General features: G+C 38.1%; 2 protein-coding genes across 3 annotated transcripts; both read right to left on the reverse strand.

Moving 5' to 3' along the window:
* Positions 1–1,490: 1,490 nt before the first annotated feature.
* On the reverse strand, positions 1,491–4,769 carry LOC131779132 (uncharacterized). Its single transcript, XM_059095669.2, has 6 exons — positions 4,612–4,769; positions 3,949–4,207; positions 3,210–3,437; positions 2,849–3,103; positions 2,488–2,673; positions 1,491–1,940 (listed from the first exon to the last, which is right to left on the reverse strand). Exons 1-6 carry the CDS (start codon positions 4,767–4,769, stop codon positions 1,491–1,493), a joined length of 1,536 nt encoding a protein of 511 aa, XP_058951652.2.
* A 4,514-nt stretch (positions 4,770–9,283) lies between these two features.
* LOC131779113 (solute carrier family 15 member 2) lies at positions 9,284–24,708 on the reverse strand. 2 transcript variants are annotated; one of them, XM_066166012.1, is made up of 24 exons: positions 24,493–24,708; positions 21,416–21,462; positions 21,179–21,263; positions 20,932–21,073; positions 20,696–20,782; positions 20,407–20,506; positions 19,678–19,768; positions 19,425–19,502; positions 18,727–18,809; positions 18,121–18,201; positions 17,557–17,646; positions 17,232–17,276; positions 16,941–16,973; positions 16,753–16,841; positions 15,319–15,400; positions 14,572–14,697; positions 13,718–13,882; positions 13,301–13,353; positions 12,781–12,918; positions 12,244–12,298; positions 11,607–11,693; positions 11,335–11,466; positions 10,602–10,709; positions 9,284–10,206 (listed from the first exon to the last, which is right to left on the reverse strand). In XM_066166012.1, exons 1-24 carry the CDS (start codon positions 24,623–24,625, stop codon positions 10,015–10,017), a joined length of 2,322 nt encoding a protein of 773 aa, XP_066022109.1. In that variant the 5' UTR covers positions 24,626–24,708; the 3' UTR covers positions 9,284–10,014. The 2 variants fall into 2 exon arrangements, with proteins under 2 accessions (XP_066022109.1, XP_058951628.2); XM_059095645.2 differs by lacking the exon at positions 24,493–24,708 and adding an exon at positions 23,340–23,476.
* Between the last annotated feature and the right edge of the window lie 65 nt (positions 24,709–24,773).

The following is a 24,773-nucleotide window of genomic DNA, read 5'->3' on the forward strand; positions in this document are numbered from 1 at the left end:
GCTTCTTTATCTGAAACAATAAACATCGGTGCAATGTAAAAATAAAGCTTTGGTACAGCTACAGAATGAACATGATCATTTCTGGAAAAGAAGTTAAAAACATTTCCAACTTTAAATTATAAGCTTCGAGACAGTTTCTGTATTCGTCTTTCTATGTATTATGAAGTCAATCAAGATTTACATAAATTTCACTAGGCTATACGAGCACTGAAAAAGAAAAATATTGTGATAATGATAATGATGATGATAACGATAACGATAATAATTATAATATTTATTATATTATTATAATGATGACAAAAAAAAAAACGTTGAAGATGTTACATTACTTGACACCTTCACTTTTGGTCTTACTTAGCAAAGGTGATTTAGTTATTGATCAGGTTAAAGCAGCCAAAAGAATAACAGGAAGCTGACACACATCATTGTAACAGTTGTGGAAAACCCCAATTAAAAAAGTAACGTTAGCAACGCCGCCCGAAAACGTGTTCACAAACCAATGCATAAAATGGTTTGTTGTCTAGCAACGCGTGTAAACATTTCTCCAAATTCAAATCTCAAAGAGGGAACTGTAAGAGTGTTTTCATGTTTTTATTCAACTTACTTGCTTCATTCTATTGCGTATACAAAGTATTCATTTCGAATTCATTTGAGTCACGTTTGGCGCGTATCCATAGAAACATGATTATGTCTACGTTGTTTCTGTGATGAAATAAAATGCTTGGTTTACTTTGCGTCGTAAACATTAACAAATGACATTACCAAGGAGGTCGCAAATGTTTCCTGTCCAAGACTCTTTTCAAGTGGAACCTCACAAAAGATAAATATTTATACCTCTGCTCTGTTGAAAAGAACTACAAACGTCATGGTTATGTAATTTGGCTCTAAGAATTATTCAAGTTCTCCATGTGCAATCTCTGGCAATTCAATTAAAGAATGTAACCTACAGTGGTTTGCTCCTCTAATCATACTGTCACTTAGTCAGTAGTCATCAGTGTAGCTCAGATGTAAAAAAAAATTTTTCAATTCTAATTTCGAAAAAACTATTTTTAATTCGTTATATGTTGTTTCAGCGCTGTGCAAAGCGTTTAAAAACATTGTTCGGTAGAATCCATAATTGAGCTCACTCGAGGTTAAACAACCCTTGTTAAAATGAACCGAAGATTCTGGACCTCCAATCCGAGTACTGATCTCAGAAAATATTTGAATGATTTCCGAAGGCTAGTAAAACCGAGTAGTAAGTACCAAATGCATTCATTCAAGACATTTTTCTTGACGTTTAGTTTTAGATTTATTCCTGGTTATAGTTTTCCCATTAATTTCGGTAAATAGGTTGTAAATATTATGATAAACACTCCGTTTCCATCACAATGGAACAAGCATCCTATACAAACAAATTTAAACACTGAACAAGTTAAACACAAATATCCAAATCATGCTTCCTGACGATTCTAAAAGCCGGCGATTGAAAAGAAACGAGGAAAAAACTATCAAAAATACAGTTTTCTCTCTAGGGTATCCAGAGTTTCTCGTTTATTACTATAATCACCGTTTTCTTGAAAATCTGGAGACTGCGGAGCGAGTATGTCATCACAGCCATCCTTTTGTTTGTTAAGCGTGCAATCTACGTACTCTTCAATGCTCTGCTCCAGAAACTCGAGCGGCACAGACCCCTGGGATAACACGTGGAAATGAAAATCTTTCAAATTGAAATTCTTTCCCAGTCTCTTTTTAGCATATTGTCTCAGTTTCATGATGTGTAGTTGACCAACCATATACGAGGTTGCCTGACCGGGCGCGCTCTGGTATCTAGTGACTTCTTTCCGTGTGATGTCGCTATCATCCCATACGTATTTCTGGAACATATTCAGTGCATCCTCTCGTGTGAGTCGTTTGGAATGTAACCCAGTGTCCACTACCATGCGTAGAGCGCGCCATAGCTAAAATCCAAACATGCCATCGCGAGGGTAAGCCAAATTACATTTGGGTAAATCTTTATGACGTAAAACGATATAGAAGAGCGCGTTTCGATTAGGTGTCGATCGTAAAACACAAGTTATCGCAACAGTCAGTCATAACAAAGGTAAATATACCGAACAGTAAAAGAGAACTCGTACTGAAAATTTACTTAGGCCCTCCTTAGGCAAGGGTAAGAGAGAGGGGGTTGGATGATTTTGGTTTTGTAAGACAAAATTTACCTGATTCCCTCCAGGAGGTTCTGCAACATACTTGCTTGGCCCCCCCCCCCCCCCCCCTCCCAGCCTCTCACGGGTAGTTAAAATACTCCAACTCCCAAGTTGTTCTTTAGGTACCGCAAAACGTAAGTTACCGATTTAATGGACTGTCATATGTTCGCTTCACTCCAGTGGCGGGGGATGTAAGAGTTTCAAATATGATTTTAAAGAATTCGTGGATCAGACTGTCCCTATAAACAGCGTTACTCGCAGTTCTTGTGATAAACAGTCATCTTACTTCTGATTCTCTTACCTGAGACTTGAGCATTCCATATTTGTACAGCGGATGCCCTTCGTATACATCTGTATCATATGCAATGAGTGGGTTCTCAGCATATAGGGCCCAGCCCTCTACGAACGCGGTGTATGATGTCACTGATGACAACCACCTGATTATACCACCACAAGAGTCCTGAAAATGTTCGGCATAACCTTGTCGCTAAAAGAGAGAGAATTAATTACTGGGTTTTTCCGGTTCCCAAGCTCATGTGGGTGGCTATTGTTAAATTGTCCCCCTGCATAATTTCTCTTATTCCTTGGGAAGAAACGTGAGGCGATTTTTTGTTTTAAAACAATCAAATCCGAAACGCTCTAGCAACTGCAATCGCACTCACCTGAGTGTGGTGCCCTGGTCTCGCTTCATGAGCGTTCACACTCCATTGCATATACCTAGGCCCAGGCCTCTCAAGGAAGAAAGGAATGAAGTACTTCGCGTTCCTACTGCACTTGCTGTCACTTTTCAAGTAACTCGGTACGCCAGCTGAAGGATTGAAATCTGGCACTATTTCCAGCGGACAGTTCGGAGTTGAGTGTTTCTTTCCCGTGAAGTAGAACATCTGGGAAGTTTTTGGATCTAACATACTCATGACCTAGGAATAGAAAAACTGCTTCAATCTCTGAGAGTTATAAAGAGCGGCACAAAAAAAATGGTAGAAATGTGAGGAGACAGAGCGGAAAAAACTCTGTAACTGTTACCTCTCTTGTTTCTGTGAACCATCGCTGAATGGCTCGCCAGCGATGTGGACAGTTTTGCTTCGCGCCTTCCACTGAACTGCAAAGCCTGAACGCGGTGCTGCCAGACTCATGAGCCGGAATGGGTTGGTCGTTGAAAAACATATCAGAGTGATTCATCATTTTTACGAACTCTTCCTTTGCTGTATTGTTGTTGTTTTGCCCGGTGAATTGACGCGCTACTTCAAGGGCCTAAAAAACGGTAAATTTTATGATTTTATGGTGAGCCGTTCTGCGTCTAAAATGAGATATTTCAGTTCTATTATCAGCGCTCATGTCCTAAGGAGACGCTCCATATTACCTCGTGTCAAATCATTTATATAAGACTGAATTCTTATCAACTGAATATTCTTCAACCTTGTTTCCCTTGCAGTGACCAAAACCTGAGCACTAACGAGTTAACCCCCTCACTCCTAAGATCTCATTATTAATCCACCATAATGTCTGTCATACAATTCTGGCGAGGTTAGTTAGGAGAATTTGGTACTGGATCAACTGATAATCCCTTTATTGACTATTTTCTTCATTCTCGTAACTCTTCTGTTTGATATTGTATTGATATTGTAAGGAGAAATTCTCTCTCAGTCACTCATGGGACTTAGCATTGCTTTTTTTTGTTCTGCTTGACAAGAGGTAACGACTTCGTTTGACGTCGATTTGAATAGTATGAAAACCGACCTGAAACAAAGTAAATTTTACTAACCTCAGGGTAAAGTTTGTGAAGCATCTTATATCCAAGTTCGTGCACCTCATCCGGGGTATTATTTGTGGTAGTGAAGTATGAAAGAATTTCGACGTAAGCCCGCGATCCGTTCAGAGGTTCTCCTGACGGTAGCACTTTTGTGGTTTTTCGGTTAATGTCTGCGGTTCCATTGACATACACGAAGGAGAGTGGGAGGAAGGACAAACCGCTGGACACACTGCTCGGCACACAGTGTTGCATGTGTTCATGCTTAAGGTATCTAAAGAAATGTAAACCTTTTGGTAAGGTTAGTCCTGGTATCATTACAATTAACCCCTTTCCACCCCTTCCTTGTTCTACGCTATGGTCAACACCCCCCCCCCCGCCCCACTTTCTCGTTTCACTTACAGTATTTCATTCCTTTCTTAGGCTGTAGCGATTCTATTGTGAGCTTAGCAGTGAGAGAAAAGCGCCTCGCAAGACTGCCGGACTTTTTGTCTCGAATGCATGTCTCATGGGCTTGTATACAAACGAATCTCCCCTTATCGTTGACAAACCTTCCTTGCCCAATCAAAGTCCTACTTTGCATTTGATCCCCGGTCGAGGCTTGTCAGAGCACGATAGCGAGGCTAAATCAGACAATGCCCAATACAACAAGGGAATCAATGCAATGCACCAACTTACCTTAGTAATTCGTAAATTGGCCTTCCCACGTATTCCAAGACGCTCTCCCGGACTGATTCTGACGGAGTCTTTCCCGCGTGCTTCTCACGCCACTCTTTCAACAGGTCTGAGTTATTCTCCAACTTGGATAAAAATTCTGATTTTAAGATTCCTTGCATGTAAGTCTCGTTGAAAACGCCTGAAAATCGCACAAATAACAACAATAGTTGGTCCAATAAAAATCAGCATTGAAGGTTAATATCTGTGTAACACAAAAAGGTTATAGATTAAATCAGACGAATTTTTAGCGTCAGTGCGACGTGTGAAAAGACACTGGTACCTTCCCTCCAACCAGGTCTGCTCTCGCAAAGAAAATTCCCTTTCTTGTTTTTTCAAAACTAATACCCGTTTAGAGCAGATGGGCCCAATATTAAGTATTCTGCTAATGAAGGACATTAAGGTTTTTAGCGTCAGATTTAAAAAGCATTTACTCTTTGTTCTTTTTGTGTAAATATTTGTAATAAGCGCAGATCACACATTCCATATTCGATTACAGTTTAGCTGGTCGAAAATCTGCTTCATCGCGACAACTATACCTTTATTGTTGACTAAAGCTGGATTCTGTAACAATGATGTTTTAAAGAGGAAAGTGTGTGGTCTGACATCGAACACTGCGTCAAAAGCTTCCTTAGCAGTTTGTGTTTTTTTATTAGAAAAAGTTCTTTAATTTACACTTTTAGTTAAACTCTTAGGAAAACAAAGTTTAACAATCAAACAAGTGTATTGTGTAACGTTTTCAAAGGAAAACACCCTTTTTCTTAATTTATCATTTAAGATGACATAATAATCCTTGTAATGACCCGCTTTACGCTGAAAACTTAAGTTTTATGAATAAATCACCCCATAGGAAAAATAGAACTTTAAGAATCGGTTTTTGTTCCAAAGAATATTTTTTGAAATAGGTCCTTTAGAAAAGGAAGCCCTTCATAAGACACTTTATGTTGGCTGACTTTTGACTGCTTAGGAAACTTAGATTCTCATTAGCAAAAACTAAACTGAAATACCCTTATCAGGTGCTATCAAATTAGAAAATAAGGACTTGTAAAGTAATTAAAGGAACATGTGTTATAAAATTTTGAAGTTATAAACCTACCGCTTGGTCCGCTAAACGAAATATTGAAGTAGTAAGTTTGCATAGCGTCGAGTCCTGCCTTACATTCCTCCACGCTACGCACCATTCCAGCTTTCACTCCGTAGCGCAAGTTATCGATATAGATTTGAAATGTTTGGTTTACTTCGTACAACTTCTCGATTAGAATATTCAATCCTTGTACGTCCGAGGGTTTGAAAAAGGGAAGGGTCTTCTCTAACAAAACCCCCACCGAGCAAATTGGCTGCCAACAGAACACATTCGGTCCAAGGAGATAGTCTCCAAAGTAGTAGTTTCCATCGAAGGGCGCTCCAAAGATGTGCCTAAGAAAATGTCGAACTTGTGCCAGAGATTTTCTTTCTCTTGACTTAAGCTTGCCTTCGTTGATGGCCATACCGTTTAGCTCTCGCAAAAGAGCTTTAGCTGTATCTGTTACGTGAAGAAGATTTGAAGGCCTCGGATTATACGCCTTGTACTTAAGTTTAACCTCCGATGCAGTCACTTTAGGCTTAAGTGAAATTAAAAACGGTTGCACGTCAAAAGTTTTGTCTTGCACTTTTTGCAAAAAAGCTTCAAGTCCATATCGTTTGGCTTCTTCTGAATAACCGCATCTTTGTACACGCCTCTTGTGTAAAGCACTAGTTTCGTACTGTGCTTTACAATGAGAGCCATTTTTTTTGACGAGCAAGATTATCCCTGCGATAAGGAAAGCGATCCCGACCACAATAACGGCGGCTGCAAGGATCAACGTTTTACGCCTATCTTTCGCTGACACCAATCTCATACCTAATACCTTTTCGCAGAATCAAAACTTGCGGTATTATCTGTACTACAGGCCGCAGCGTAACAGTGACCCTTTCGATCAAGGAGCAGCAAGATTTGAAACTAAATGATTTCCGCTAAAATATTCTCGGCTTTTCTTTTATGGTTTGTTTAGATCAGTAACTTTTATCCTCTGCTTGTTTAGCACGTTTGCTATTTAACCGCTGAACCAATCAAGGTGAATGGCGCACCTTACCAAACTGTCTTTGTGATTTTCGGTTCAATAAACCCTAATGTGCCGGCAATGAGCGCGCAAGATGACCGGGAAAACAATTATCTAGGACAAATGAAAACAGTCAGAACAAATAGAAAAACAAATGAAGATTTCGTGTAATTTCACTTGTCCTTTTGAAGTCGTGGTTAGCTGAGATAATCCAAACGCAAACAGATATAATCTCAGGTCAGAGCCAGAATAAATATCCATTTAAAATATAAAAGGAAGCCTTGTAGCCGACCTAATGGCGCCACAGGATCCCCAGTGCATTTATCTGCGCAAGACAACTTCTAATACACGTAGGGAAGATAAATAGATATCACTACCACAAGATATCAGAACATTTGAACATTTCTCATCATTTAAGAACAGTATTAATAAATTTTATCTTAATAAATTTAACGTGGTTAAGATAGATTTTTATAATTGATTAATAATATATTGTCATGATATTTCATACCATTTGAGCAAAATTGTATAATTTTATGTATATATATATATATAATTATATGTTTTTTAATTGAGGAAGTTTATTTTTATAAAGAATCCTCGTATTCTGTATAAACTGACCCAATTATTCAGATCTTGTGATTTTTTTTTCTTTTTATTTATTTTAATTGTTAATTTATCTACAATTTGTATGTTAAGATCTGTATAATTAAAGTTGAGTAAATAAATAAATAAATATTTCAACGTAAAATAAAGATTAAAAAAACCCGTGGAGAACGGATATCTGTCCAATGCAAATACGGAAAAGAAGATCTTAGAGTCGAATTTCGCGGTATTCCATTCTCGAGCTCAAAAAAGCGCCAGACCTCAAAAGGAAAACCAATGATAAACAAATCAACCATTTATTGACGAAATAAATTGTATAAAAATGTAAAAATATATATAATGTAAAAAAGTATAAAAGTATAAAATATTATTACGAAAACTGAAATAAAAAACAAAGTAACAAATTGAAGCTATGGTATGAAAATTAACACAATTTGGGCACTGAAAAGTGGTCACTCTAAAAATATATATAATGTAAAAGTATAAAAGTGTAAAATATTATTATGAAAACTGAAATAAAAAACAAAGTAACAAATTGAAGCTATGGTATGAAAATTAACACAATAAGGGCACTAAAAAGTGGTCACTCTAAAAATATATATAATGTAAAAGTAGAAAAGTATAAAATATTATTATGAAAACTGAAATAAAAAACAAAGTAACAAATTGAAGCTATGGTATGAAAATTAACACAATAAGGGCACTAAAAAGTGGTCACTCCGTAAAAATATATGTAAGGTAAAAGTAGAAAAGTATAAAATATTATTACAAATAACTGAAATAAAACAGCAAAGTAACAAATTGAAGCTATGGTATGAAAATTAACGCAGTTTGGGCACTAAAAAGTGGTCACTCTGTAATAAGCGAATAACAAATCTGGAAATAGCTGAATATTTCTTGAAAAAATGGGAATTGATTGTGGCAATTAAATCTCAACACTACTTTTCAAAATTTTGTCCTACTACAAAACTTCATATATCAGGTATTTTTCTCAAAACTGTATTAAAAAATAATATTCTTTAACCTTGTTATAGTTATCATTGCTACTTAATATATATTTCAGAAGTCAATGAATTAAATGAACGACATAAACGAATAAAATCTAAAAAATGGTAGAGAAAATGGTTCAAGCAGCTGTAGTTCTTGACATACATTACACATTCCTAAAATAGTTCAATAACGCAATGGTAATATTTAGCACAAATAAAAAGAACACTGGAAAAAAATGAAAAAAAATTGATTGCACGAAGAACCCGCTCTTCAGAAAAACAATGGTCCGTCCCTTATCATTAATAATCGTCAACTTCTTAAAAGTTACAAAATAATATAAAATTTGAATTGAAAATAGCTTGCTTCTTCGAAAGTATGTGCATTCAAATGGAGGGGTGTTCAGCGGGAAACGCAACAGGGCCTCGTCAAAAACAGGAACACTTAGCACTAGTCTCAATACAAACCGTCAATTAAAACTGTTATCCCCTATCACGAGAAACCTTGTTACCAGGTCGCTCCACTTCAAAATGAAGAGAGACCCTGGTAACGAGGTTACCGCTCTCTTCTTTCATGGATTTGTAGGCGAAAATGATTGTCCAGATTATTCTGTACAAAATGACGGTCATACAGAGGACGTGAAGTGTTCATGAAAAAATAATTGTTAGATTATTTTCGGACAAAAAGAAGATCTGCAGAGGAAGTACAGTGTTCACGAAAAAATAATTGTTCTAAAAGAAAGTAAAAAAAATACTCTTCAATACAGATACTTTGAATGTAAACAAGATATAAAAACAGATATCTGTAACTATTTTTTCCGATATTTTGTCTTTTACTACGACTTTATAAAGCTCCAGAATCGTTTAAAAATCTGCTCATCACGTTCAATACTCTTCAATACAGAAACTTTGAATGTAAAAAAGGTATAAAAACACACATCTGCAACCTTTTTTTTATATTTTGTCTTTAACTACGACTTTAAAAAGCCCCAGAATCATCTAAAAATCTGCTCATCACGTTTTTTTAAGGAAAACAAATACTCTTCAATACAAGTACTTTGAATGTAAACAAGTTGTAAAAACAGACATCTGCAACTTTTTTTTTGTTGATATTTTTGTCTTTGACTACGACTTTAAAAAGCTCCAGAATCATCTAAAAATCTCCTCATCACGTTTTTTAAGGAAAAAAAAACTCTTCAATACAGATACTGTGAATATAAACAAGACATAAAAACAGACATCTGCAACCTTTTTTTTATATTTTGTCTTTAACTACGACTTTAAAAAGCCCCAGAATCATCTAAAAATCTGCTCATCACGTTTTTTAAAGGAAAACAAATACTCTTCAATACAAGTACTTTGAATGTAAACAAGTTGTAAAAACAGACATCTGCAACTTTTTTTTGTTGATATTTTGTCTTTGACTACGACTTTAAAAAGCTCCAGAATCATCTAAAAATCTGCTCATCACGTTTTTTTCAATTCAATTTTTGTGCAGAGGAAAATTACCATCAGTTTGAATGAGAACGCATTGGAAAATATCGACTTGTACGGGACGAAAAGTGCAAAAGACGAGGATGGCTGATGATGGGCTTCAAGTGGTGAACCTGGAGATGAACAAACCGCGATAAAACTCCAAAGCACTTCACTATACAGGGAAAAAAAGAACGTCTGTGTGTCTCAAAAAGCAAACCATGTTAGACTTTGGTGTTGTCGCCAGAGTGACGATCCTCAAGAGCGATTCCGTTTATTTCCAGATTCTCTTTTTCTTCGTTTCTCTCGTTTTCTCCCAATTCCTCAGGGGTCACGTATTTATAGAAGTAAGACATGATGCCAAACACGATGGCGATCACGCCCATAAGACCTCCATACAAAAACATTTCCCTTTCCTACAGAAAAGAAAAGTTGTTATTTACAACCAATTCGCCTCTTTGTAAGGAGAATTCGAGACTCGCAGGAGCAATTTTCAGTCGAGTTTCCAAAAAATCCGACATTTCATTGGTTTTGATTAACTAACTTATGTGATTGGTCCACAAAACTCGAGACCCATTTTTTAACCAATCAGATACAAAACCAATACCATTCACGACTTATTTACTCGGAGTCCTTAATAATTCCTTTCTTCCCATGTGCCTTGCCTCTGATTGGCCTTTGTCATTATTGAGTTGATCCAGATTTGATGACACTCGGGCTCTTGCGGGTTTAAGGGTTAAACACATGCATTCGATCAAGGCAAGAATTGCTATACCATAATCAATTCGTGTTTCATGATTACATAACTCACCACGCCTATTGCTGGTAAAACGGAAGCCAAGATAACCACAATGAGGTCACCAAAAGCAACTGTTAGAAGCCAGAAAGACTGCAATACTGACTTCATGCTGGCGGGAGCCTGAAACACGGAGACGAGCATTGATCAGCCATGAGTATGAGACTGCCAGGAAAAATTGAAGACCTAGCTTTCTTAAGGTACCCTGGTTATATGACCCTCCTCTTTGTCAACACAAATATTGAGAGTAGAACAACCAAAAATGCCAAAATGATCTCTTTGTCACAATATCCTGTCTATCCCCTTAATAATCAAGACACAAAAATATTATGCTTCCCACTCAGAAAAAAAATCCTATCTAACCCTTACAATCGAAAGGGGAAACAACACCTTCCCCACTCCTTCACGCTTTTCTCTAGTGCTCGTGTCCAGACTTTTTCGCCTCTTTGCAAGATGTTTATGAACACGCACGATCCGACAATGAACTTTCATATAAGCTACGAGCAGGCTCTCAGTGACGCTTCGACACGGATGGCGATGCTCGCGGAATTCGAGCCGGCGGGCAATCCGAGCGTGCGAGAGGAATGAAAGGGCTCTGATTCTCTTTTTTTGTGCCAGGCTCCTTTCAAACCTCCTGTGCGCTCGCTGCATGCGCTGGCGCAAATCTCGCAACCAGTCCCACTAACGTCACAACGCGAATAAGAGCCTACTCGTCAGTGGGCGGACGGATATGAAGCAACCTGGTCACCTGAGAGTAAGCAAAACCCAAACCAGTCACAGAGAACATGACTTCAGATGCTGTCAGCACGACATACTGTGGAATTTGGAGCAGTCGAGACACAGTTGTGCCTGGGGCATCCTCGTACATTGAAGTATCAAACTGACAAAATAGAACAAATAAGGGTGGAATAATGTATTCACATGTTTCAAAGATTCAAAATAGATGAATTGTTACATGCTTAGATGTATTGTTACATGCATAAAATACAAAGTAGATGGCACAAGGTACCCAATGTTTACCTGGGTTGAGTTATAATCTCCTTCAGGCGGGTGAATGACCACAGTATAACCACCAAAGTTGCCAAATTTGATTTTCCTATTTTGTTCCTAGAATGGCAAAAGTTAAGAAAAAGAGAGAAATCAGTCAAGAAAATATTAGAGACGATTACTCTCTAAATATGTTGATAAAGCTTTTTGGGTTGCAAGGCAATAAATGTACGCGATGTAAATGCTCCCAATACGAAAAAGAAACGGCGCGGGGAGGAAGATTCTCCAAAGATTTTCTCATTCTGAAACGCATTAAGCTGTTAAAAAATTCGAAAGGACCGTGTTTTGAAAGACATTATCTTTTGTTATAAAACACTCGATGCAAGTTTGTAAGGTATTTTCACGAGCTCTATCCAGCTCAATGGTACACCACGTTTTCATTTGATGGTCAGCGTTATCCTTCTTAGGACTTTCCGAACGAACCATTTAAATCATTTCACTTTTCCACACTCTCTTCGTTTATCCGTTTTCCCCTCTGAAGTCGCGATTGGTTCTTTTTTCATAATATCCACCAATGAGGTGATTTATTGAAATACAAATAACTAGTTCTACTGTAACACTAATAATGTTATGCATTCTAATGCGTCCATCTCCTAACATTGGCACTCACCTTGGAGTGAAACTTTGCGCCATTCGTTGCATGCATGATAGTGTTTATGTAGTACCTACAGTGATAGAAAATTGAAGATCAAAAGAAAGGAAAGATATTAGTAGTGTAACAAAACAAATCGCCAAAGGAAATTTTTAACAACCACCACTTGCAAGCTTCCAGGAACCTATGTCTCTCCTTCCTTGCAATTAGTTATTCAACGCTTGTAATCAAGTGTTGAATAACGTGTTAGAATTAAGGGCCACTTTTTGTATCAGTAATTCTGCCACGTGTCATCCTTTTGTCACTTACATTCACTTACTCTCTATTTTTAATTCCATTCTTAAAGCTTTCAGTGTCATTCCTCGATGGGCTGAGAGGTACAAGCTGGATTGCGTCATGCGTGATGGTTAACGGGAAACACTCGCAAAACACAACGCGCAACGCGCTTCAGGAAGGAGACGCGTTTTTAAAGGGGCAGACAAGACTGAACAAATACAATTTCGAGTGTGGCGCTAAATTGAGGTCAGAAAACCTGGCGTGAAACCCTACACTCACTCTCCGGTTGCTATGAGACTGTATGATGAGTTCTCAATTCCAATGTTCTTCAAAACAGTCGGTTCGACTTTGCTCAAAATGGACTTGAATTCCACATCCACCCTCTCGGGAAGATTAGCCGCACCAGAGTAAATCACCCTGAGTAAACAAAGTAAGTGCACATTAATACATAAAGTTGCCCACTAGGAAAGGCATATGTAACGTTGGATACTCCAATAGACACTCGGGTAATAATATGTTTAAAAGTTTTGTCCAGACTGTGCGCGTGGAATGTCAATCGTACTATTGCACGCATTTCAATAAACTGCTTTTAAGCCATAACAGACATAATCACAACTGCTAACCTGATTGGTTCAGAATGTAGGCGCGCGAGAGCAAAGTAATATAAAACTAATGTAACCCCGGATTACTTTCCACAAGTTGTATCAGCTAATTCGGGTTGTTCTGCGACTGATGTAAATCTTTTTTTTTTTTTATGAGAAACTACAACAATAGCAACAACAAAACAAGTATGACTCACCTAACACGGGTTTCAGCTTTGTTTATATCAATATCTGGAAGTTTCATGGGATACTGAGGAAAAACATAACTCTGTCAGTAAGGATAGTGAGCAAAACTTTTCGTGAAATTATCTTATCAAGTTGACGATGCCAGTTCAAGCAACAATTGATTTATTACTGCCTTTTAACCTCGATCAATAAAAACTTACGATGGCTGCGGAATAATTCAAGGAACTGTCGATGAAATGGCAGAATCTCGATCTCTCTCAGGTTCTCAAAAGGGTTTCGAACCTTCCCAGTTTTCTTTATCAAGGGGTGTAGTCTTTCGAGAGCCACGCCCTGTTAGGTGCGACTGGTTGAAAACCCCAGAACAATTTGGCCCTATTTCTTCCATAAACTGAACTTCCATGGAAAAACAAATTAAAATCTGACCCTACCTTGTTCAAAACAAATTCATCCTTGGCGATTTCTACTACGGCGCTAAAGACTTTCTTGTCATCCAATTGTAAACTAGCACGTTTCTCTTTCAAGTTGCATCCGTTACCCTGAGCAGTTACTGTAAAGTTCATGAGGCCGGCCTGACCAACGAAAACGCCTGATCGCTGGATTTTGAATTAGACCGTGAGGAGAACAAAAAGGAAAGTAGAAGTTGACAAAAAATGAAAACTCTCATGACACTTTAAATATTAGATCTGAAAGCGCTCTTATATGGACTATACAGGCATTTTGATTGGTTCTTACTTATGAGATATTGGAGGACGGACGCATAGATGACGTCACCATTATAGCTTTTACTTCTTTTTGCGTTAACCCTTTAGCTCCTAAGGGTGACTAGCATCTTACTTCTCCTTACTACATCACCCCTGAATCAAACATGAAAGTTATGAGAACAGAGGAGATGATCACCAACTAAAACAGCCCTTGACTGTTACACAAATTCTCCTTGTCAGCCTCTTAGGAAATGTACAGAGAACAGTATGGAGAATCTGCATACTGATGTTAGGGTGTAGAGGGTTTACAGGCAGATTTTGTGTTGCCGTGCGCCTGTCCAGTAATAGATCTTAGAAGACGTAAAAGTGTGGTAGGAACATCAGTGACACGTGCGGCTGCGTCTCGTACGCCACTATTTTGTTTTTACCACATTTCGACATCATCAATGCTCTATCATTGATCATACGCACAGCAACACGAATCTATTTGTCAATTATGCTCAAAAACAACTTTCGATATGACACGTCATCTATGTTTTCTCTCCCAATGCCAAGACGAAACATAACCCCATCATAATTACCTCTCCGTATTTCAGATTCACCCTGAAGAAAGACTCGCGGTCGATAGAGACTGGACACGGGGCACTGTTAATGAACTCCATAGTGGTTTTTCCTACCCCTGGTGCGGCTGGACCTTCACCGATGGTCTGAACAACAACAACAATAGCAACAATTTCATCGAAAATAATACATAAGTGATTATATATACAGACGTGTTTGAAACTTTATCGGCAGCCGGAGTTCGAGAATTTCTTTTCTCTTTTTCTTTTTTTTTTCGGGGGGGAGGGGGTGGGGTCGGGGGTTGGGGAGGGGCTACAACCGCTCTTTAATCTGTAATGTTTGATCTCAAATGTTGAAAAATAAGTTTTTCTAGATGATTGATTTATTTTAAAGCACGTCAAGTCTTCCTTCCGGACACCGTTCGCGTGTAAATCCCTGAGGGTGACTAGAATCTAATTTCTAACTAAGGTACCACTGCTAAATCAAAAATTAGGCTTATGAAATTAAAGAAATGACTTTCTCGTCATCACCATAGGAAATATATAAAAAACAGTATGGAGAATATACATGCTGATGTTAGGGTCCCAAGGGCTAAATACGTTGGTGCTTAAGTTTCCTTTAATCTTCTCTTTACAGCACAGGAGCCAGGGGCACGTACCTCAGTCAATGCGAAAAAAAGGGGTAAGGCAAAGTGAAGTGAAGAGAAGTGAAACGAATTGAACCGCAAGAAAAAACAAAGGACGGAGAAACAAAGATGAGATGGTTACCTGAATCTGAATTTGGACAAAAGCACAGACAACAAATGCTGCTGCAGCAAGTACTAGACCACCAGTCATCTTTTTCAGAGCACTGAAATATGTCAAAATACTTGTAAAAATAGGGAAGGGAAAGCCATAAGCTTTAAAAGGCTAGGCTTTATGATTATGATTACAAATTGAATTTTATTAGGGAATTCAGAACTATGACTGATATTTGAAGAGATGATTTTTATATACCGCTTTTTAAAACAATTAATAGAGAGCCGTTTCAAGTTTGTTGGTACCGTTTCATATAATTTAGAGGCTACATATACAAAGGTAAATTTGCCAAAGTTGGTTCTTACTTTTAGTCAATGAAAATTACCCTTGGAGGCGTATCTGGTGTTATACTTGTGTAGGCTAGAGACTGTTCTGAGAAAATCATAAAACCGTGAAGGAATACTAGAAGAGTTGCTAAATATCTTATGTGCGAGTGCGCATTTACTTAGTTAAACAATATTGTCAAATTTAAGAATATCAGGAAGTTTATAGAAAACTTGGGATGACTCTCAACTATCAGCAAAAAACATACAACGAATGCATTTATTTTGAAGAGAACATAACTTGTTTAGATTTGATGGATAAGTATTTCCCCACATTAAACTGCATAATTTAAATAAGGGTATATCAGTGTATAATAAAGTTGCTTTTAACACAGGTAAATTTAAGTGTTGATCTATTTAAACACTGAGGTACTTAATGCAAGTCTTCTGCTCAAAATTTATAATATTTATAGGGGTAACTTTTTACGTGGTGAGGTTATGATTAACATGAAGTTAGTTTTTTCATGTTAACTGATAGTTTATTTATGGAATAATAATTGAGAACTCTGGTTATTTCACAATTTATAACTGATTCAATATCATTTATGTCATCTGAAGCATAGAAAATATTAGCATAGTCGGCAAAAAGGCGAAAGGACAATTTGTGAGATGAATTGGCAATGCCATTGATGTAAATTAAAAATAATAAGGGGACTAAAGTAGATCCTTGTGGTGCACCACAAGTCATCTCTAAACTTGATTTTTCATCTCCAATTTGAGCAAATTGCTTGCGATCTTGGAGATAACTTACAAACCAATCATGCGGCCTACCACGGGCACCATATTTACAGAGTTTGTCTGGTAATATTTGATAATTTATTGTATCAAATGCTCTTGGGAAGTCTAGGAAGAGGCCACAAGATATAAAATTATTTTCAGTAGAGGCCTTCAGATTATTAGTGATCTCCATAATCGCTTGCTCAATGAAATGACTTTCCCTAAAGCCAAACTAGTACTAAAATAATACATCACGCTTATCAAGGTATTTAACTATAGATGACTCGCTCCAAGGCCTTACTGAAGGGGGACAGTGTAGCTACTATCAGGACTAGGTGAACTAAATACCCGCACATAACATTACCTGAGAGGCATTTGGCAGCGCTCGAACATAGGGTAAATAACGCCATCATAGAGAGGAATAAGGATCAGAACAAGGATTGGATTCAGCGCCTAAGATAGTAGAAAAACAAGTTGTTTTGAAAGACTTCATCCAGATATCTAAGAGTATTCAAAAGGAAATAAGGCAGAGAAAGAGAGCGATTTACTTACTTGGATTTGATCTGATCGTAACGTGAAACCACCCTAGCAAATAGAAAATTTGCAAAAGTTAGTAGCTTGCCAACGAAGCATCATCTTTTACCGTCTCCTGTCGAGCGCATGAATGCACTAGGCGTGCGCAAAGGGCCAGACACTTTCCTCCTTCTCTCGCACGTGACTCGTACTTCGTGCTAGCCTCAGCTCACTATCCACCTACCCCATGATTAGTCAGTGTCAATCACATGCAGCATGCCTAAAACACCTCCGTTGCCTTTATATCTGTAGATTTCAACTAAATCTTACCAAATCACCATCCATCTGCTCTGCTTGAAGAGTCCAACTTGATCCCTGATTATAGAAAGAAACAATCACAGAAATTGTATAACACCTCTCGATAGAAAACGCAAGTACATAATCCTATTCAATAAGAATTTTCCACCTTTCCCACTCCTTCCACTTGAGCAAACAGAAATATATTTTTTGCCCGCCCGATGAATTAAATTAGGAAAGAGGACCGCTCGTAATTTACCTTCCATCCTTTTTTTCTCAGGAGCCGTGAAATAAAAATCTTCGCAATCAAATGGAGAAATTTAATGGCCTTGATAACACTCACGAAGCTGAAATTTACCTGTTGATGGAAAAGCGCCCAAAACACCGGAAGAGGGATGTACATCTTCAGCACACGGAGTAACAATTTGATGTCGTTAATTTCCTTTTGCTGAAATAAAGAAATATAACATTAATTACTGCTAAAATGTACAAGAGCAAATTTGAACGCTTGAAATCATTCTCTATCATCTCCAAACTGAAATTACCCTCTAAAAGAAGATCAGAAAAATATTAGTCCTTATGATTCGCATTTTGGGGATGTAATGTGAGAGACGATTTCTATATTACCATGGGTGGAAAGAGGATTAAAAGCTCTCGACATACAAGTGACGTCTCGTACCTCCTCTCTCCTCCACTGAAATCAAGATTCTGTGCAGCGAGAAAGTAGGAGATGGAAAATTTAAGGGCTCGTGCTTCGCAAGTAAAAACGACAAGGGGGATGAGATGGGAAATACAGAAGATCTCGTAGTTTTCAGAAAGCTAAAAAAGAGTTCAAATCAGTCAGCCTGAATGCCGCAAAAGGGCATGAATAAAAGAAATAGATTGAATCATAAAATAAAAACAACAAACAAATATGATTTACCTCGTACTCATCATTAGCGTTGTCCAACCAATGGGTAACTTGCGTAGGCCCGGAGCTACTGAATTTGTTTGATAAAGCGTGCTGTGAAAATAAATTTGACAAAGCTTGTTTGTCTTTCTTTCAAGAGATTTTCAGGCTTGCAAAAAGGCTTTTGTTTCGAGCACAGAGTGAAAAGGCGTCAGCGTCATATAGTTTTAATACAGTTGAGCTCAGCTAAAGTGCCAAAGCTGTTCTTCCCTGATCTAAATTGGCTTTTCCCTATAACAACCATACATTATCCCGCACGCAGGTATTGAGAACACTCAAACTTATCAGGTAGACGTTGTTATCTTGATTTGACACCAAATTCTCGTAACGTATTTTCTAGGAAATGTGTAGAGGCAAGAGGAGAGAAATAACAATTAAATCTTGGGAGTTAAAGGTTAAGATATTTTTGGCTGTCTATCTCTCCTTTTATCCCGAAATGCGAAACTCATTGTAACTGAAATCTTGAAAAAAACTCTTAAAAATTTTTTCTGAGTCCTTGTATAAGATAATGCAATGTTAAAATTGTCTCACGGTTCAAGCTGGAAAAGGAAGCTGAAAAACAAGAAAGCTTCATCTCACCCATATGATTTTAAAAACACGGATCATGACGTTTCCAGCTGGATCTTTCAGCGTGTAAAGCCTTTTTCCGGCCACAAGAGAAACTACAGAGAGAGAAACGTATGAAGCAAAATATTATGCATTTACGCTCAAAAACGGTAAATATTTCAAACTCTTGCTTCTTGTGTAAAGATACTCTACATAAGTTTGAAAGTCTATGAAAAGTAGTATGAGCTGAAAGCGACGTCAACTTAAATAACTGATAATCTTAAGATGCTATGAAGGACCTTTTCCTTTATTTGTTGTTTCCGGCTTTTTTTATCTTTTGGTCCTTGCTTTGTTTCATTGACCTTGAGGATCTAATGACCTTGACTGCTCACGCGCTTGCCAGAAGCTCGTAACAGGTGAGAATATCGAGAGAGCACAAATGGTACTCGAGATTTTAAGACAACATCCTTTTCGCACCAAAATATTGAGAAATGCGCCACGATTTATTTTGTGTAGTTCAGAAGTGATCGAAAACAAGAGATTAAGTTTAGCTTTTATATCGAGACTATCAACCTTGAGAGATAATTCATTTCTTTTTGGCCTGTACTCAGTTACGCGGCTCGCCTTTCAACACCACCACGTCCAGTCTATCTTTTTATGTTGTATCTGACACGATTATGTCCATTGGCAAAAGCCTGGGGAGCGTAAATGCCAGTCCCGTTTATACTTACGTGTTGCAGTGATGATGAGAACTGTGTTTATCGCAAACACTACTGGATAACAGTCCCGTCCAAAACACTGCACATCAGCTGGAAAAAAACAAGTAAACAAGAATTGTTTCAGGTTGTTCTTTTTTTTTTTTTTTTTTCTGTGTTTCACCGTAAGGTAGCAAGAATAAGCAATGATATGGCATTTTCGTCCGCCTTTAAGAGGAAACAGAAAGTAAACAAACAAACAAGCAAGCTAAAAAAATATATTACTCACTTCGCACCATGGGAATGAACCACATACAGAGTACCGCGCCAACGTTGACGGACGCGTAAAACATCGCAAAGAAGAGCTCTAGCATGTGTTCCTATTGAAATTAAATAAGCTTAGTATTCACGTCAAGTCTCTCTGTATCAGGCCTTGAGAAGGCTTTTTTCCCCAAACAGAGACCCGCATTCCTTAAATCCAGGGACGGATCCAGGAATTTTTTATCGAGAGGGGAAGAGTCAAGACTTTGATCCAGAAAGCACAGATATTTTTCGTTGCACTTAGGCCTAAATACGCCGAGAACTATCTTAAGACAAGTAGATTTTACATACTTTACATTAGGTAGTATAACATGGTATCTTTTCGTTGCAAGAATATTGGTGTCAAATAAAGAAAGATGTGAAAGGGGGGAGGGGCATCAAGACGAACCGAACCCTCCCCTCTTGATCTACCTCTGTATTGGGCGTCTTCATGTGGTTACAAAGGGTTCAGTCACGGCAAGCGTGATCGTCACGAACCAATGAGATTTAAAGAAATCAAACTTGACGTCTGTCAATTGCCGGGGAACCCGAGGGAGTCAAGTATAATTCTCGATTTATGTCTAAGCTCTCTGCGCCAGTCGGAACACGAACGCGAAGTAATAGAGAGAGAATTTGCATTTTAAGGTGACTACACTTTTAATCAGCAAGAGTTACGAGTTTGTCTCATTGGCCTAGTAAAGATAATAAATGAACTAACCTGATCTTTACGGAATTGATCTCCACCAAAAGCGGCAAGACAAGGCTTGATGTTACCACAAGCAATAGCCATGGCGAATAATGAAATTAAAGGTCCCACTCTAAAAAAAGAAAAAAAAAAAAAGAGAATAAAAATATGGAAGGACAAATAGGTGTGCAAAGGCAACATGAAGCAAATTAAAACGAAAGGAAGAAAAAAAATAGCGCCAAACTGATCGAAAAATTAGCGAAATGGAGAAGCTGAAGGAGATCAAGTGAGTATATATATGTTGTATCTTGAGGGTACTTACGAATTCCGCTGACCAATAGTGTCAACACTTGTCAATGTGAGAAGGATCTCCGAAATGGAATACAGGAACAGTGTGTAGGCGATGGTTCTATAGAAAAAACAAAAACAAACAAACACAAACAAACAACTTTCGATTGTGTGATTAGCCTCAGAGTTTGCTTAAAAAGTAGACTTCATCATCCGCATGAACCTTTAGAGTTAAGCTGAACCGAGTAAAACGATTTCTTTTGCACCCACCGATATTTTCCAAGCCAGCTGTCTGCTATCATGGCGCCGATAACTCCCGTAAAGTAACTTGTCATACTAAATGCATGATAAATGCTCTTGCCATTGGCCTTATTGAACATGAGGTCTTTAGTCAAATACAACACAAGTACCGCTGTAAAGGAAATTGTTAAACGATTAACAATGCAAGGTACCTGTGTATACTATACGCGGTTAGTTAAACTTGTATATTTCGTCTATGCGGTAACAGGTTACTTACTTTTGATGCCATAATACGAAAAACGCTCCCCAAATTCTGTCAAGAGAATGGGCCAAGTTGCTTTTGGAAAGCTGATGAACCAGTTCTATAGGGAAACAGAAAGGGATGAGCGACTGGTTAAACGCTGATCAAAAGTGTGCGATTCTCTCGCTGACTGAGATCTAACTGCGATATGGCATTATAAGGGAGGAAAAACTCGGATGGAAAGTTAAGAAAATTTAAGAACAAAAATCATACCTTTGCTTTGGTGCAGCAATTGCCAGCATGTTCAGCATCTTCTTCAGCTAAAAAATGGAAGGGAGGAATGTCAATGGTTGCATGTGGATATGATCTAATGCGCTAATGCGCTATGACAAGCTCCTGATTGTTGCAACAAGAGCGGCGAGGCCCGCACGCAAAGCGAGCGCGCGAAACGCGCGCTTCGAAACGCGGTTCGTGGTTCGAAACGCACGGGCATCGCCGCTCGGTTTGGAACGATGCTTGCACGTCTTCATCGAAAAATTCTCAAAAAATCTGAGTGCAACAAATACAAGTCTTGTCCTGATAAGGAGCTCAAAGTGGAAGGTCCTTTCTTAGTCGTCTTCCGGAGCGATAAATGTTACCAATCAGAGCAGGAGAAATAGGAACGAAGTTTATTCTTGAACCTCCTAATAAGATAATCTTGTGTACCTTGCAAGCTCTTAGAAGCTTTTGGAAGGGATGGTGGAATTTCTCTGTCGCCAGAGTGTCTATTCTTTTTCTACAAAAGTAGATTTTGACCTTATCCACTTCTGTCAGTGAAAAAGTTACTAATCTTACTAAAAAAAATCAGGTTACAAAGATAAAGGTGGTAAAGCGTAACGCCTGACGGTAATTCAAGACTGGTATGTCTCCATTTTTCTGGTGCTTTTTGAAAGTACGTCCTGTATGATTGCCCCCCGAAGAGTTATTTTTGATCTAAAGGTAAACTAGAAAAAAAGAGGTTTCGTATTCACTTTCTTGTAACCCACTGGCAACCACATGAAACTGAGATCTAAAACATGTTTGTGCAATGATATGTCACAGATAAGCTGGTTAAAAATGTCGCACAATTACATATTATTAGCCAATATGTTGTGCCACCCGGTACCGGGACGGAAACAATCACTGCCTGTTTGTTTACTTGCAAGCAACCTGAAGTTTACCAGACCGAAGAGAAAATACAGCGATAAGAGCGTTGAAATCGTCACAAAAGAGAAAACAAACTGATGGCACTTTTCAGTTTTTAAGAGATTCTAAGGTCAACTCGTATTTTGACTTGGCTTTTAGGTCTTTGACAAAGTTTCAATATTATACAAGCTAACGTATACAGTAAAACATATATCCGGTAAAACTATTTAGAATCGACAGCTCACAAACTTAAGAAAATAACTTTTTTCCCTTTAGACCTGGTGCCAAATCAATCAGCAGCTATTTCATTCAAGACTAAAGCAAACGATATTTTATTGTGAACTTGAGAGATAAAATTTGAGTATCCCGTTCGACATTTTGACCCCTATAATGACAAGGTTGCTAGGCATTCAAACTGAAATGAACAACCTTTAAGTTAAATTACCGGAACAGACTTGGGTGGTGAAAATCGCACAGCAGTTTAGTTCGTGTCGAAAACATGGTATCTAGTGTAAAAGTAAAAAGAATCCGGGCTGTATTTCGTCTGCATAGAAATGTCGTATTGACATTTGACACGGCCAAAAACACCTACAGCTGCTGCAAAATCGAGGACAACACTCACATGTGAATGATCAAGAAAGCACTGAACTGCGGAATCTTTCCAGGAAGATTGTCACTCTGTTCTTGGTAATACCAACACCAGCCCGTCCTGAGTGCGCAAGCTGTACACTTAATTTTATGTACAAACATTTAGTAATAGGCTACGGCAAACACGGCGTTTGATTAAGTTCAGAGTCCAATTACAACTTAAAAAAAGTACTTCATTTCTCTGTCGTCAAACAACAAAGACGAAAGTAAGAGCACTGCTAAAATATTCACATTCAAATCAGTTAAGATGAGATTTAAGTTAAAAATTCTAAAAGGGTACCGCCAAGATAAAGAATTGTTAACAACCGTTCTGCGTCCAATTTGGGGGACGATCCCTGGTGCTTCCAAACAATGATGGCGAGGGTAACCTTAATGTTCAACTTACTTGCAGGCTCATATTTGATTTTGCTCTCTGTCCTGTCACGTATTCCAGCCATCACTTGCTGATTTCAGACAAGAAATCACAAATTCTTTGAGGGAATCTTTTAATTTCTGTCTTTGCCCGTGTGAAAGGAATGTCAGGCAAGAAGCCAGGTCTCAGGTTTCCAGAAGGTAACAATTGCTGTTAATGTGACAGCTAATTGACCAATCATGTAACTGTACATACAGTCGATCATTTCCAATCAGACAGTCTTTGTTAAGAAACTCATTTGAAAAACCTCACTACCTGCTCACCGCCGATACATTTCCACTGTATATGAATTTGCCTTGACAAAATTTGCTCGAAATACCATACGAAATTCTTAATTGAGACTTGATCAACCAGTTATCAATAATTGTCATTTCCAGCTTACGATAAGTAAACTATATTTGTTTATCAACGGTACAACGATTATTAATCATTACATAATTCTAATCTCAGCAGGCATGGGTAAGTGGACAGGTTTGTAAACCATGGGAAGAGAGGGAAGAGGCGAGGTTGCTGATGCGTTACAAGGCTTGCACCGGGTGTCAATTTTCCTTTGTCCTTTTAAATTGTTTGTTCACTTGTTAAAACAATTTGGTTCATAGCAGAGAAAAAATTTGAAAATCCAACAACCACTACGTCAATACAATTTGCGACTTGAAGTTGCAAATAACGCGCTAGGGAGATCGTGCTTACATTGTTCTACAACCCAAGTTCTCATTATGAGGTACATCTATTAAAATTGGTATTACTACGCAGAAAAAATATGGTTTCTGAAGGTGATTTCGACTGCTAACTTCATCTGGGCGACTAACTGCAACAGATGAATAAATAATTGTTCCGCTTGGTCATATTAAAATATCTGACCAAAGTGAAATACATCATAAATACATCATCAAATACATCAAAAATCGGAACATAACAAAACAACCGATGCAGGTAATTTGTACAAATAAGTTGCTCGATACGATTTACACACAGCCATTACTTGAGGTAGGCCTTGCGAGTTTTTGCTATATCAAAGTGTTCAGTACGCGCAAAATCGTCGAAGTCTCACAAGAGACGAAGGAGCAGAAAAAAAACAAATCGTTTGGAAATGTTCAAGTTCATTTTCAATCTTTCTCCTCCATACCTGATTTATTCCAAGGTCCCGATGGAAGAAAGGTTACAGAACCATGTTCCTCTTCTGAACTGGCAGAACTTCTTCGATTTGAACTAGTTCTAAGAAATGAGAGAGCGCTGCGCTTAAAATCAGATTTTGGCATCGTTTAAAGCTACTCAGTCACTGCTCCGGGTGTTTTAAACTGTTCTCAAGCATATCGAACCTAGAAAGACTGACCGTTCACCAACCAATGATAGTCTTCAAGACAGCCAGCACGTCACTCCACGTCAACGTAACAAAGACACTCTAAA

This window comes from Pocillopora verrucosa, chromosome 4 (genome assembly GCF_036669915.1).
Source record: "Pocillopora verrucosa isolate sample1 chromosome 4, ASM3666991v2, whole genome shotgun sequence".
NCBI classification, from domain to species: Eukaryota; Metazoa; Cnidaria; class Anthozoa; order Scleractinia; family Pocilloporidae; genus Pocillopora; species Pocillopora verrucosa.

Excerpts from the sequence above, each read along its gene's own strand:
- LOC131779132 (XM_059095669.2), bottom strand. The coding sequence starts at position 4,769 with ATGCAAGGAATCTTAAAATCAGAATTTTTATCCAAGTTGGAGAATAAC. Across the intron at positions 3,438-3,948 it reads TTCACAAACTTTACCCTGAG|GCCCTTGAAGTAGCGCGTCA; the intron begins GTTAGTAAAATT and ends ACCGTTTTTTAG. Across the intron at positions 1,941-2,487 it reads ATGGAATGCTCAAGTCTCAG|CTATGGCGCGCTCTACGCAT; the intron begins GTAAGAGAATCA and ends TTTGGATTTTAG.
- LOC131779113 (XM_066166012.1), bottom strand. The coding sequence starts at position 24,625 with ATGCCAAAATCTGATTTTAAGCGCAGCGCTCTCTCATTTCTTAGAACT. Across the intron at positions 21,463-24,492 it reads GGGACCTTGGAATAAATCAG|CTGAAGAAGATGCTGAACAT; the intron begins GTATGGAGGAGA and ends TCCATTTTTTAG. Across the intron at positions 17,647-18,120 it reads ACGCTAATGATGAGTACGAG|CAAAAGGAAATTAACGACAT; the intron begins GTAAATCATATT and ends TCTTTATTTCAG.